The 15,529-nt window shown below is 36.7% G+C and overlaps 2 protein-coding genes across 9 annotated transcripts in view; one reads left to right on the top strand and one right to left on the bottom strand.

Annotated features, from left to right (window-relative positions):
* The window catches only part of SETD9 (SET domain containing 9), a 7,682-nt gene extending 1,002 nt beyond the window's left edge, over positions 1 to 6,680 (top strand). The window contains exons 2-6 of the mRNA XM_077773054.1: positions 1,070 to 1,437; positions 2,857 to 2,980; positions 3,239 to 3,354; positions 4,068 to 4,173; positions 6,310 to 6,680. Coding sequence (XP_077629180.1) covers positions 1,070 to 1,437; positions 2,857 to 2,980; positions 3,239 to 3,354; positions 4,068 to 4,173; positions 6,310 to 6,397 — 802 coding nt within the window. The 3' untranslated portion in view covers positions 6,398 to 6,680. The remainder of the gene's footprint in view (positions 1 to 1,069; positions 1,438 to 2,856; positions 2,981 to 3,238; positions 3,355 to 4,067; positions 4,174 to 6,309) is intronic.
* A 3,567-nt stretch (positions 6,681 to 10,247) lies between these two features.
* The window catches only part of MIER3 (MIER family member 3), a 187,054-nt gene continuing 181,772 nt past the window's right edge, over positions 10,248 to 15,529 (bottom strand). For 7 of the 8 annotated variants that reach the window (XM_077772988.1, XM_077772991.1, XM_077772987.1 and 4 more), the window contains 3 exons: positions 14,558 to 14,685; positions 14,333 to 14,475; positions 10,248 to 14,236 (listed from right to left, as the gene is read on the bottom strand). In XM_077772988.1, coding sequence (XP_077629114.1) covers positions 13,779 to 14,236; positions 14,333 to 14,475; positions 14,558 to 14,685 — 729 coding nt within the window. In that variant the 3' untranslated portion in view covers positions 10,248 to 13,778. The remainder of the gene's footprint in view (positions 14,237 to 14,332; positions 14,476 to 14,557; positions 14,686 to 15,529) is intronic. The other variant, XR_013337294.1, reaches the window with a different exon arrangement.

Here is a 15,529-nt window from a genome sequence, read left to right on the forward strand (position 1 = left end):
TTCGCTGACGGGTGCTTCTGTCCTGGCAAAAAATAGAAACTTTTGAAAAAGAACAAAGTTCATACAGCGTGAGGGTGCATGGCCTTCTCTCCGCCAGGGCATAGTTAGAAGTTCCTCAGAAAAGACAAACCGAGGTTTATTTTCACAGCTCCGTAGTTTATCTGTTGAAAGCAGCCCGGCTTGGATGTGAGGATGACAGCTTACACTAGCTGACGCAGAAAAACAAGCAGAATGTCAAAAAACGCTTCCGAGTGTTGGGTTTAGAATGGTCCATGCCTGAAGAAAGGAATCTACTTGAGTGGGTGGCGGTGGAGTCAGTGTTAATTCCGGTTCTAGTAAGTGGCGCGCTAGTGATCTGGAAGAAGCTCACTAATGCTCACTTAAATAGGCAAAACGAGCAATGCTGAAGGCTAGTTAATAACCAAAGAGCTTTTCCAAAGTTTCATACCGCGGAAACGTGAATTCAGGGCCGTGATTACTATAGTGTTGTTTAGCGGAAAAGACTTTTTGTCAAGAAGTAAAATTACTACCATTATGCAAGTAAAAATGATGCAGCCGTTAAAGAAGTAAGTACTCCCGGGAGAGAATGTGACAAAGTATATAATGTTAAATTTGTCTTTGAAATTATATGCCTATAAAAAGAGCCTTTGCAATATGAGGATTCTTATGTGATATTCCCTTAACTGCCATGGATGTAGGGGGAGGAAGATTTCTGTTTCAGCTGTGGCTCTCCCACTAAACAGCTTTCGGATCTTGGGCAAGTTCCCCAACATCAAGCCTCAGTTTCCCTGTCTGCAAAGATGAGATAATGAATGTAAGGACCCAACAGCTTTTGGTACAGATAGAACCTTTCACAGATAACTGGCTATTGCTAACTTGGGTAGGTGTTGCTGGGAGTTAGGTAACTATAACCATCCCCAAACAACTCTTTTCTGAACTTTTTAGTTTTATGCCCTTCACACACATGGGAACAATCGTCATTAAGCCCAGCAACTCAGAAGACCTGAAGGCATGAAGCCTGACTTTAATCACTTGAAGGATAGTGAATGGAAATTTTTCCTGTTTTCAGGACCCTCCGATATGTTCCAGAGGAATCCAAAGACAAAGTTATCTCAGATGAAGATGTCCTAGGAGCATTACTGAAAGTTTTCCAGGCTCTTTTCATTAATGATTTCAATAAGCAATCAGATATCTTGAGTATGCTTCCAGAAACTGTTAAATCAAAATATCATGATCTACTGTCAGTTCAACATCCAAGGGTGAAACTGCTTGAATACAGACATCAACAGCAAAATATCTTTAAACCAGAAGAAATTCTTTATAAGACAATGGGTTTCAGTGTTGTCCGAGCAACTAGCTCGTTGATTTCTGCTGGAAAAGGTGTCTTCGTTTCCAGAGGACTGGTACCAAAAGGCGCGGTTGTATCTATGTATCCTGGTAATGGCACAATTAGTGCTTTGCCGAGAGTTTCCTATTTATCAATTAATATAAGTTCAACACAATATTCCTATAATCCTTTGAGTAAGGGGCTGAATTGGAAACTGAGACTTTTATACAATTGTAAATCCTGATTTGGAAAATAACTGTAAATTAGTTTATGTGTTAGCATCTTTGAGTATGTGTTTGGATAAAAGCACTTTAAGGAAATTTCTGTAGTCAGTGGTTAAATCTAGAATATAGTATGCCTACTTTGATTAGATGAATTACTTAGAAAGCACTAGAGAATAAGTTAGTTGGCTTACATAATTGACAACTAAAGGTAAAAATAGTACGGATTAAAACAGGAATGACAGAATTTAAACCCGTAAATCAGTGAATAAAGACTTTCCTGTCATTTCTATGCTTTGAAAGTAAAGCAGCTTCTTTGCAAAAAGATCATTGACTAGAATGCTCAGTAGGGTATGTTATTTGTTAAACTAAGATTACATTATTTGTGAATGTTTAATTCAGACATATGTCTTCAAAATGTCATTCTACTCTTTTCTAATTTTACACCCCTAAGCAAAATAGTTGGTTTCCTCCTACACAACTAACCTAACTGTAAAGACTAAAGAGAAGGAGCTGCTAACAAATTAATACTAAAATAAATTTAATAGATGAGGATGCCCATAACATAGGAGGCACCCAGTGAATACTATTTTTCTCCTTTCTTCTATTGCTAGTGAAAGAAACAACCTGAATGTTATTTAATTGGTTATTAACAAAACAACCTGAATGTTATTGGTTATTAACAAAATAAATTTCTTAAAAAAAGACTTTTTTGAGAGAGAGAGAGGTGGGGCACAAGTCAGTGAGGAACAGAGAGAAAGAGAATTCCCTGGAGGGGCAAAGACAGAGAGACAGAGAGAAACGCGGCTCACCTGAAGCAGGGCTTGAGCTTACCTGAAGCGAAGCAGGTCTTGAGTTCACCGATGTGGGACTCAAACTCACAACCATGAAATCATGACCTGAGCAGAAGGTCTACGCTTACCACTGAACCACCAGGCACCCAAAAGACTTTCTAATAGATGTCAAGTCACACTGTATTTTAAAAAGCAAAAACAAAACAAAAAGCCCCATAACTTTGTAAAGCTGAATCTCAAATGTGGTGTTCACATTTTAATTAATCAAAATAGTCACATTTTCTTTGGCTCTGTGAACAAGTTGATCCTCTGCTCCTTTTACTTTTGGGGATTCTTTAAAGGGAAAAAGTAGCCAAAGAGAATGTGATAATCTAGACTGGAGGTGAAATATTAGAAAAAAGTAGAGGAAGTAAACTATCTTCTTTCATGTTATGTTTATGTTCCCGAGAAAGGTTCTTACCATGACGTTAATAATTTTTACATGTTGCTATGTCCTTATCTTCTTTCATAATAGGTACAGTATATCAGAAGTATGAGCCAATCTTTTTCCAGTCTATTGGAAATCCATTTATTTTTAGATGCCTGGATGGCGTACTCATTGATGGAAATGACAAAGGAATATCAAAAGTCGTATACAGGTAAGTTAGTGCCCGTGTTCAAACATAATGATAGGACACAGAACCACAGCAAAATGGCCATGACCCTGGCCTTTTCACTTTAAATAAAAATCTATTTAGACAGCTGCTAAGTGGCAACTCAGTTGCCCTATTGACTAGACAAAACTTTTTTTTAAGAGAAATTGGACTTGTTCAGTTCTAGGGTTAATTTTGTACTTTTGTATTTTATTGTAAGACATAAAAGAACAATCCCTTAGCTAATGCTTTCACCTGTTTCAGATCCTGCAATGGGAGGGATCGACTTGGTCCTTTAAAAATGAGTGACAGTACATGGCTAACATCAGAAATTTGTAATCCACTCGCTGTAGGACAGTATGTCAACAATTGTTCAAATGGTAAGTTGGACTCATGGGTTTGTGAGACAAGATATAAATACAGCAGTAGTAATTTTCCTCCTTTGCCATATGACTGAGTGCCAGAAGCAGTTAAATTTAACATCTCAGCTATTCAAAGCCTGTGAGTAAACCATACTACTGAGAGATCAGATATCAAAGAATTTGGGAAAATAATGATATACATTAATTGGAATTCTTTAATTTACTATTTTTCTTCTGGTTTTGCAGTACATATAGGTAACTGGTAAATGCTCTTTTGATAATTATTATTTTAGCACTTTTTAATAGTTAAACAAAGAGAGAGCATTAGTGATCATTTTGTCATGGCCTCAGTAGAAACTTGTAGCTTAAACTAGACTGGTATCCCCTTTCTGTTGCTACGTTTGTGAGTCATTTACCTTCTCTAGGGCTTGCCTTTCCCAAAAATATAAGTTTGATCTGGCTACATTAGCATAGGTTTTGGTGTTAGGGAGATATGAACTTGAAACCTGACTCTTCTACTTAACCTTCAACCTTTCTGAGCCTCTGCTTTCTAATCTTCAAAAAGTAGATAATAAAACATACATAATCTAGTAATGCCTGGAATCTAATAGTGATGATTAATTTGAGCATGTTCTAATAATTTAGAAAACGACACACCAAGTATTATAATTTAGTTCTGTTTTCTATGACCTTTTCTAAAATGACTATTTCTAATATATACTTGTTCCTAGACAGAGCAGCTAATGTCTGTTACCAGGAATTTAATGTGCCTGCAGTTTTCCCTATAGAACTAAAGCAGTATCTTCCAAACATTGCCTACAGCTGTGACAAACAAAGGTTAGTCTTCTCCTATCCCCTGTCTGCTGCTGTACTCAAAAAACATATATATTCCAAGGCACCTGGATGGCTCAGTCGGTTGAGCATCTGACTCTTGTTCTTGGCTCAGCTCATGATCTCACGGTTTGTGGGTTTGAGTCCCACATTGGGCTCTGCAGTAACAGTGTGGAGCCTCCTTGGGATTCTCTCTCTCTCACCCTCTCTTTCTCTCTCTCTCTCTCTCTCTCTGCCTCTCATGTGTGTCCTCTCAAAATAAGCACATAAACTTAAATATATATGTGTGTGTATATATATGTATATATTCCAAGAAAAAGCTATATAGAACTTGGAGTAATTTTTTTTAGGAAAAAAATGTAACTTAAGTTTTGATTTTCATCATACCTTAATGTGTTAATGTAGGCTTATTTGAACTTAGCTCATTCTGCTGCTTATTACCCATTTATCATTATTTACCCATTTTTATTCTCTGTAGTCCTCTATTTAAAACAATCTTCAAATACATTTTTATTTTAATCATTTTAAGGATTATGTTCTTCATCTCACTTAAGAATACCCAGTTGAAGAAAAAGGCCAAATTACACTATTCTTTCTTTTGCTCATTTCACTATTAGGTTTGGAAACTTAATACTGAAAAAAAGAGGAAATATCAGGTGTGCCTGGGTGGTTCAGTCAGTTAAGTGCCTGACTTTGGCTCAGGTCATAATTTCAGTTCATGGATTTGAGCCCTCTGTTGGGCTCTGGGCTGACAGCTCAGAGCCTGGAACCTGCTTCTGATTCTGTCTCTCCCTCTCTTTGCCCCTCCCCTGCTCACTCTCTCTCTCTAAAAATAAATAACATAAAAAAAAGAAAAAAAAGTAAATATTCAGAAGATACATATTTTTAAAAATTTTTTAATGTTTTTTATTTATTTCTGAGAGAGAGAGACAGCATGAGCAGGGGAGGGTCAGAGAGAGAGGGAGACTCAGAATCTGAAAGAGGCTCCATCCTCTGAGCTAGCTGTCAGCACATAGCCTGATGTGGGGCTCTAACCCACTAACTGTGACATCATGACCTGAGCCCAAGTGGCCATTTAACTGACATAGCCACCCAGGCGCCCCAAAAGATACATATTTTTAATGTAAGATTTCTGTTCAATAAGTCAAATGTCTGAAAGTATTCAAGTAACAATTTCTAAATGTAAGTAATTCTGTAGAGTTCTTTATTAGCAGTGCTCTAGAAAGATATAATCTTTATGCCATGTCACTGAGCTGCCAATTTGCTAGCAAACTTCATTTTGTATGGGCCCCATTAAATTGTCCTTTTAAGATGGATGAGATTTAAAACTTAGACTGTTCTTTGGGGGCACCTGGGTGGCTTAAGTCAGTTGAGCGTCCAACTCTTAATTTCGGCTCAGGTCATGATCCCAGGGTCATGGGATCAAGCCCTTCACTGGGCGCCTCCACACTGAGCATGGAGCCTGCTTAAGATTCTCCCTCGCTCTCTCTCACTCTCCCTCCTCCCCTCCCACTTCCACTGTCTCTAAAAACAAAACAAATTTTGACTCTTCTCTGTACTTGATACATACTCTGTCTCTATATGTGTGTATGTTTGTATATCTAACAATTTGGGTTTTTTTAGCTACATACTCTGGAGCATAATGTCATTACAGGAAAAGTTGACTGAGCAGAAACATTGAAGATTACTTATGTCTTACGGTGACCATAAAAGTATTTTTTTAATTCCAATTAATTTTAAGTAATGTTTCCATCTTTGCAGAATACAAAGATACAAATTAATTTTAAAATGTTAAACTATAATAAATTTTATTTTAAAATGCTTTTTGTGATGCCAGGTGGGGGGCCTGAACATAAAAACAACATGTTCAGAAGTAGTAGTCAGGTGTATAAACTTACTGATTTGTGGTCTTTTTAAAAATGATGTGGAATAGACATAATGTACTTTAAAATAACTCCATCAATAAAAAATTAAAATAACTCCATCAGGGCTAAAAACTATTTCCTCATGGAAATCAAATAACTAAGACAAGAGTAAGGAATTTGAATAAAATTGTGCTATAACACCTGAATTGGTTGTATTAAAAATATGACCTTGGATTTGTTAATCCTTCTAAATTTTGTGTATTCTTTTTGTTTTCAGCCCTCTTCGATGTGTCATTCTTGTAGCACTCAGGGACATCAAACAAGGAGAAGAGCTTTTTTCAAACTACTATACAATTGTCAGCTAACTATGAATTAGAAATTAGGTTTTCTACTCAACTATTTATACTAAATGTTTTGTTGTTAATTTTATCTCTGAATTCCACCTATAGAACAAATATTTTGATGCCTAATTGGAGTGGGAATCTTTGGTCTTTATTGATATTAATGTGTTTATATTAAAAGCTATTTGCTTCATTACAATTTCAAGTTTGTAATGCAGTTACAACTGTAATTGGTTTTCACCTAAATACACAGTAGCTGATTAAATTAAAACCTACTGCCTGAAATTAAAATTTTTCTTTTATTTTGTATTTGTGTGGTGGTTTATAAAATTTTAACCAAGTCATCACCAATTCTTGCACTGTTGATGTGTATAAACTTCTGTAAAAACTGTATTTTTATATTATAAACTAAAGCCAAAATTATATGTTGTTGCCATGAGTTAATTGTGTGTGTGTGTATGTATGTATGTGTGTGTGTGTAATTTAAGAATTGTTTTAGCTAGGTAAGGGAAAATTGGAACTTCTCTTGTTGAACATTCACACACACACAAATCTTGAAAGAGTGTTAAAGAGATTATTTTAGCGTGGAAATATAGTCAAAAGATAGTGGTGATGTGAGGAACACGTATTCCTCATTCTCTTTTTTTTATTTTGAGACAGAGAGAGAGGGAGAGAGTGTGTGTGCGCGCAAGCATGGGAAGGGCAGAGAGAGAAGGAAAGAGAGAATACCAAGCAGGCTCTATTCTGTCAGCATGGAGTCTGGTACAGGGTTTGAACTCATGAACTGTGAGATCATGACCTGAGCTGAAACCAAGAGTCAGACACTTACCTGCCTAAGCCATTCACGTGTCTCTACCCATTGGAGGAAGAATGATTTTCTGAGGTTATCTTTGGAGGAGAAGTAGGCACCCATGGCCCAGACCCGTTTCCTTTTCTGTGGACTCTGCCCGCAGATATAGTACCCTGGTTGTCTCTCTGCACAGCTAGTGAGAGTCTAATAGTTCAGAGATGGGAGTATGAATAAGCTGAACTGGCTACAACTCTGAAGCCACATTCTCCAGTTTCATTCATAATCCTTCCCTGATTTCCAACCTGACTCCCGCATCCAACTCTCAGTTTCAATCTTGGATGCAGAGCAGGGTATTATTATTGCATTCCTCAAATCCTAACATGGAACCTGTAAAACTAGACTCTAACCACCTTAACTGCTACATCAACAACTTTCTTCAGTTTACTGCAATTTCAGTAGCATCCTAATTGCCTTCTCTGTTTCCACTCCTGCCATCTTTACAGAATTGATCACCAAGAGAGGTTCTTGTAAATGTAACTCAGATCTTCATCCACCTCTGCTCAAAACCCTCTCATTACTCCTCATATAGTGGAATAAATGCTAAAGTCCTTCACATATAGGATATAGCCATTCACTACATCTGATCTCATCTGCTCATTCCACCCCAGGCACATCTGCCTCCTTCCCACTCCTTGAACCTCTTGGACACACACACACTTCAGGGCTTCTGCATGAGCTTTTTGTGCCTACAAAGGTCTTCCCCTGGAGAGCCACATGCTTCATATCCTCCACCACCTTGCCCAACTAGCGTACTGAAATTTACAACACCCAGGTGCCAGCCCTGAAACATCCCATTACACTTTCCTTCTTTTTCTCTATCAGATTTATTATGTACAGATAGTCAATGTACATTTGTGACAGGATCTGATTCTTTTTCTCAGCCTCCTTTGTCTTTTGCGTCAGCAAGATCCTGAAAACCAGGGAGAACTAATCTTATTTTTTGAAGAAAAAAAAAAAAAAGCCAATCTACTTGACCAAGAAGACCCTGTTATCCAGAACCTTATGTAAAATACAGAAATACTAACTCTTGTGGACATACTAGGTGGGCTGAAGGTTTTAGTAGTGAACTCTGGCAATGTCAGTAACTTTTTAAAATTAGTGCAGGAAAAAAACATGTTATACACAAAGAGATCAAATATGGTAAAATGTCAGTTCAATCTGAGTTATTCTTTATATCATTCTTCCAACTTTTGCCTTTAAAAGTCTTTCTTTAAAAGCTAGGGGCAAAGTCACCATTATTTTAAGAGTAATTTAGGTCATCAAACATTTAGTGAATACCGACTAGGTGAAGGGTCCCGGGAGATTCACTCATAAAATGCTCATGGTGAGAGTATAAAGCTCACCTAGTATCATGACTTGGTCTCCACTGGAGGGGTGAAAATTATTTTAATGTAACAATGACACTTTAAAACAGAAAAACCATGTTGTATTTTTCTTACTAAAATTCTTTTTAGATTTATAAATGACTGATTTCATTTCTGACATGCTTATGAGATGCTTTTGAGTTCTACACCAAAAAAAAAAACAAACTTTGTAGCAGCGTCACCTTTACCTTTGTACAAGCATCTCATCAAATTTGAGTTACACAACAGCCTGTGTGTCTCTCTAAAGTAAATGTCAACTAATGTATTAAACATAGAAAAACATGAGCACTCCTCTAGAACCATGAATACAGTGCCCTAGTACACAGTTTTGTCAGAGAACCCACACAGACACAGAAACAGACTCTAAGGATTAGAGAACACCTACCTGGAGGGGAAATGATAAACACTGATTATGTTCCACCAGTGTACATAATGAAGTATGCAACTTACAGATGCTCTCAGGCCTTTGAGAAGTTAGAGAAGCAGCAAGCTCAAAGCCTATCATTGATGAAAATTATGGCCAAGAAGGATAAAGTCTACAAATCACGAGAGATTATTCTGCTCCCACAAGGCTCTCTTCCCTCCCCTAAAAGCCTCAAGTACTTTGTAGCTCTCACATGGTACTTGGCCGCATGGTTGGCTGGATTGAAAACATTTGTGCTTAGTCTCCACCTGAAGGCACTAATGTGTATGTGTCCACCAGAGAGCTCTGAACATGAACGCTCTGTGGCGTCTGTGCACAAAGGAATGTGATTTTAGACAAGTAACCAGAGCAGAGGAGTCAAGAGTGTTTTGCTTTCATTTTATCCTCTTTGTGCCCTTGCACGAAATCTGGACCTTATGTGCTAGCTGATCACTGCATATTAAGAATGCACCAGGGGTGCAGGGGTGGCTCAGCTGGTTGAGCATCAGACTCTTGATGTTGGCTCAGGTCATAATCTTGCAGTTCGTGGGATCCAGCCCCGCTTCTGGCTCTCTGCTGGCAGTGCAGAGCCTGCTTGGGATTCTCTCTCCTTCCCTGCCCTTCCCTCCCCTTCCTCCCCCTTCTATCTCAAAAAAAAAAAAAAAAAAAAACCAACAAAAGTAAAANCTCCCCCCCCCTCCCCCCCCCCCCTAACCAAAAAAAAAAAAAAAAAAAAAGAACTAGCTAAAGCTCTGCTCAGAAGAAATGAAATATGGAAACAAACTTGTGAAATTTGGCTAAGATGAGATCTTCAGCTTGGAAAAATGAAGGTTTAAGAAAGATATTTCTAGAGTCTACTAAACTATGTATACTATGGATAAAAAAGACGAGTTTACCATAAATATATTCTGTCAAATAACAACAGAATAATAGACATCATGTCTTCCTTCCTAAAAGACAATAACCTAGAACACTGTTTGAAACATAACAGACATTCAACAAATATTTCCCGAATTAAAAGTACAATAAGCCAGCCTCACTTTGGGATGGCTGTTTTATCCTAGGTAGAAGTTGTTATAGAAGATTTAAAGAAAACTTATTTTATCTACCATTTGTCACTTATCGAATATCTTATTTACTACCTCAAAAACCAACTGAACAGTGGTTAAATCTCTACCCATGTCCCATGAGTTATAGCTTAAGATTCATTAAATAAAAATCTAATTGTGGCAAATACTCACACGAACCAAGAAAAAAAAAGATTTCCAGATGTTTATTTCTGGAACTGTACACCAGGTATTAAAGTACAACAAATACAAAATAATGCTCAAAAAAATCAGTGTTTATGTACAAATATTAAAATCAATGCAACAATAGCAACTTCCTCTTGAACATCTGATACTAAAACTTGTTGTGATTGTCACTAATTAATCTCATACTCACAGGGTACTTATTTCAAACTGGGACAATTGGAATCACTGGTCATCTAAGAGGAATTTTAATATCTACCATATTTAACAATAAAACTAATACCTTCCTCCTTTTAGTGAAAAAATTAAGAACTTTTTAAAAAACATAGTAATGTCAATATTTTTATAAATTATTTCAATTTCCATTTGTAGACAATGTGCTTTGAAACTCTGGGCAAACAATCTCCTTGGTGGTCAGGTTTATTCATTAGTTTACATTCAAAGTTGAAATATTCACTAGAGACTTTGGTTAAATTAAATAGGATCACTATGCTCTATTAGATCTGACGTCCTCAAATATTTATGACCCTCAATTTTAAAAATTAAAAGGAAACAATTGCACAATTCTTTGACCTAATTGTACACACTTTAGTATTGTTTAAACAGTATTCTACACCCTTCAAGTAAATTCAGCAGTTGACCATGACAAGAGGAAAACTAAACATTTAAAAAGCTCGCATGGAAAAGATGACGTACGACTAACAAAAGTATTGCTATAATCACAGCACCAGTTACACTTCTAAATGAATCTGCTGTCCTCTTCAAATTCCCTGTACATAAAAGATACATCAGCCAACAATGCAACTGCTCACCATGGATTTTTGGTTTGTTCATAAGAAAATAATGCGGCAAAAGAAAACAAAAGAATTTATCACAGTTTGTTATAAGAATTGTGCTTCACACTTAATAAAGGCATTATTGTTTCTTCATAAAATTGTAAATCAGTTATTTTCATGCTCTCAAACGCAATTCTTCTAATAAACAGTAACAAATTCTCTGTTAAGATGCTTAACTGGAGAAAACAAAACCCAGTAAATCAGCTTTTAAAAGAAAATTCAATAAATAGCTATTTTACATGGATAAAGTCATAGTGGTACAATTTATGAATGTCACATCAAGCATGCACAAAAATGGTATTATACATGGCGGAAGCAGTCAGAAAATATTGAATTAGATCTAAAAAGATATGAAGAATTTACATATATATACAAAAATCTTGCAAATTATTGCCTCATTTTAACAAGGAATTAAAAGTAAACGTTACCAGCTAGTCAGCACTCTCTAAGAGGCTAAAATCAGATTGACTTTTAAAAATCTATTAAACTAGCTGGAATTTATTTTTCTCTCATATCATTTTCTGGATTTTGGTCAAAAATCTTTAAATAACTAAAGTGTCCATTCAACTTGCTGATAATCAAAACTTTAGATAAGAAACACTGTTTCCATCTTATATCAAGATCCCAGCAATGCATAGATAAACTGAATATGTTACTGCATCAGCTACTGAGAATGGGCATGTTCATTTAAGTGCAACTGGTATTAGCATTCAGTCATCTTTGTGTAAATTATTTTATACAAACCAGCCACTGTAAACCCAGAGTGAAAATTAAAGTTATAACAATGGAAGATTATGGCCAGTATCTTACTAAATTATAAAAGGTATACTGATTTTTAACAAAAGAAGTAAGGTTCAAAGTTTAGCACAACACCACAGCAATAAGAAGCTGATAACTTGGATAAAAATATCTGAAAGCAACATAGAGCCCAGGCTACCCATTATTTACTGTGTGCATACAGGAATGCTAGACTTTAGATGTATAAATTAAAGACTGATTTTAAGTTATTAATTTAACTACTTTTGTCCACTGTGCTAAACTAAATTTTATAGTAAATATGCTACTGCGTAAACACTTCAAAGCAATCTTCATTAAAATGCTGCAAACAAAAATAAGAATACACATCATCCAAAACTAAGGATGTCATTGCAGTTCACAGTTTGTATAATAAATACCCTCCCTTTCCATCACTACTAAGGTCACTACAACCTATCTATTCATCAGCACAACCTTGAAGCGATTTATACTTACAAATATCAGCAACGCAGCCAAACATTTAAGTTTTTTGCAAAGCAACACAACTAGCAGAAACTGAAAATTTCAACTAAGACGGTGCAAAAAAAAAAAAAGCAAAATTCCACTGTAACTATAAAAGCAAAGCTTATTACATCCTAATACTGTATTACATATCATGTGAATTCACCTTTTAAACTTAAAGATGCATATCTATAGAGCAAAAATGGCCAAAGTTTTTGACAATGGCTTCTCATTCACAATGTCTGGAATAAAAATAAAACTGAGTTTGAGATGCATCTGAACATCTATCACTTTTTAAAACTTAAAGTGGTAAAGTACCATTCTATTTCAATAGACAGAAACTCACATTTTTCTTGCCAACTGTTCAAGCTAAACAAAAAAAGTTTAAATATACTTCAAGGTTCTACTGCATTAAGTGTAAAATCTAGAAGTCCCTCCAAAATATTAACACTTTGAACTGCAGTGCTACAAACAACTTAACAAGTGTCCCAAAATGTAAACCATTGAGTGGCAACATCCTAGGCTTTGTAGACTGTGTCCTGCAAGTCAGTTGCCTAAGGATAAAGTAAATTATCAATGACCAGTATGATTTTTACAATTATAATCTTGACAATGGTGGACAAAACCCCATCTGAATACCACATCTTTAAAAGCCAAATTTTTAGCCAATCAATGAAGGTACACAGAACTCTTCGCACAGTAAAATGGCAGATTCTGTGTAAGGTAGCCCTGGTCTAGAATTTTGATACAGGATCCAAGCAAGCGTCTTCATAATTTGCACGCAGTTCCTCGTGCTGGCTTCCATAAAGATGGACTTGCTGTTTTGTAAACTGAAGTGCTCTAGTTGAATAACATGAGAGAAGTTTCCATTTTAAAAAAATCCTTGCATGTTTGTGCAGTTTAAAGAAACCTACCCCTGCTTTTATTTAATTAAGAAAATAAAACCAAAAAATGCTACATTGAGCAGGGATTGGGATCGGTACCTGTAAACATTGTTATTCCACTGCATCCATTACGGCAAAAGGAATTTACACGAAAAGAAGCCACTCCATTCAGTTCAGAACATCTGTGCTGGTTTTGAGCCGGTGGCCTCTGTCTACAGGTTTTAAAAGTGGGAGTGAGGGCAGTGGGGAACAGAAAAGAATAGAAAAAGAAGGGAGTGGAGAAGAGGTACTGGGGGATGAGGAAGAGATAAGCAGAGCTTAAAGCTGCACCACAGAGTTCAGTCTTAGTTCCCAACTCTGCTGATCATAGTTCATTTCCACATTTATGGATTGAAAAATGAAAATACTCTTGATAAATCAAGATATAGTTCTATACATACTGACATCACTGATGTCATAGTGAAAAAGGTTCAAACTTCCAGTGAAAGACTAAGCAAACCTGATCCTTCCCTCAAGTTTACTGGTACTGCATACCCACTGTCTCTGGGCTCCTCACTCGTGTCACTCAGAGTGAAGGGCGGCATGCTGATGCAGAGCATGGGCACTGATGAAACCATTGGTCTCACTGGCAGACAGACTGCCAAAGTCAGCCACAGAGACGGCCATTTTGGCACTGGTGATGTGATGTGTGTGATTTTCAAAGTCCACACCCAAATTATTTACAGAAACCTCATTCATAAAGGATTCAGGAACAGCAATGCCCATTTTCAATCTCTTAGCTGGTCTTTCTGACTCTTCACTGCACATGTTCATGGGGTTTAGCTCCGAGTGATAAAATCCAGTCTCAAATAAATTAAAACAATCACTTTCCCCGTTGCTAGGCAGGGTGAGTAACTCTTCTGTTACGACAGGCACATGATTTACTTGTCCACGGGGTGTGTTGCCCAATGGAGGAAAGCTATCATCCAAACAATTAACATCCGTGGGGTTGCAGACGGTTGCTACACTGTTGGTCAAAGCTAAAAAGAAATGGAAAATGGTTTAAGTGGTCCTGTGTCATGAAACAAAGAGGACACAATTTTCCCCTGAAGAACACAAAAAGATGCTCATTTTACCTGTCAAGTCACTGGCAGTGAAAGAGTTGAGAATGTTCAGCTGTTGATCAGGAAGAGGCTCAGGTCGATTAGAAGTTAAGGCTGAAGAATTTACTGTCCCTCCCAGAGCTTCTGTTTCATCTACCAAACGATCCATATAGTCCCTGGAAAACATACCACAATAATTTCATGACTGCATATCATAGTTAAAACAAAAGTCTCTAAAATAAACCCCATGGTACTTACGTAACACCAGGGTGATGGTTATATCGTTTCTTTCCAAATCTTGTCTGTTGAGCAAAGTAATCATAACGTTCAGATTTCTTCCACATATAGTAGAATGCTACACATTCAGCAACTGTTCTAGTTCTCACCTAACAAAAAAAGGTTGAATTTTTCAGTAGAAACCAACAAACCCAATCCATTTTTAGTTATTTTTTTCCTTTTCTTTTTTTTCTCTATAGAGCTATAGCTTCAACCCATGGGTCTTATTTTCTATCCTCCCAAAAAGCATTTTGTTAGAAAAATATCTTTATATTTATACTATTTAATAATAAGGATACCTTCAAAAGACCAAGATTTGTTATTTAAATCAGAATGTTTTAGTTTATAAAATAAACGTGTATCCAGAAATGATCCTGAAAATCCTAAAACAATGGCAACCTTTACTTTTCCTCACTGAACACTTACTGTGATTCTGACTGTAGCAGGTGTCTTTAACCCTGAGGGATCCATGAATGGGATTCATTGGCATCTATTAAATCCCCAAATTATAGGCAGGTACACTTTTCTAGGGGAAAGGGCTGCAGCTTCATCAGATTATCAAAGGGTTCTAAGAGACTAAGAACCCTTAGAAAAGTGATCAGCACTCTCTCTGCAATTTAAGAGAATTTTCTAGGAGTGCCTGGGTGCCTTAGTTGGCTAATCGTCAGACTTTGGCTCAGGTTGTGATCTCACCATCCCCGAGTTCAAGCCTCATGTCAGGCTCTATGCTGACAGCTCAGAGCCTGGAGCCTGTTTCAGACTGTGTGTTTCCCGGTCTCTGCCTCCTCCCCCGCTTGGGTTCTGTCTCTCTTGAAAGCGAATAAACATTAAAAATATATATATATATATATATATTTTTTTAAGATGATTTTCTAGCTAAAAGTAGGGTGTTTTCCTTCAACATGAGTTTGGTTCACAGCTGCACGAGTTTGGTAAAAACAATAAAATTGGACC

This window comes from Crocuta crocuta, unplaced genomic scaffold, assembly GCF_008692635.1.
Source record: "Crocuta crocuta isolate KB4526 unplaced genomic scaffold, BGI_CrCroc_1.0 scaffold107, whole genome shotgun sequence".
Classification (NCBI taxonomy): domain Eukaryota; kingdom Metazoa; phylum Chordata; class Mammalia; order Carnivora; family Hyaenidae; genus Crocuta; species Crocuta crocuta.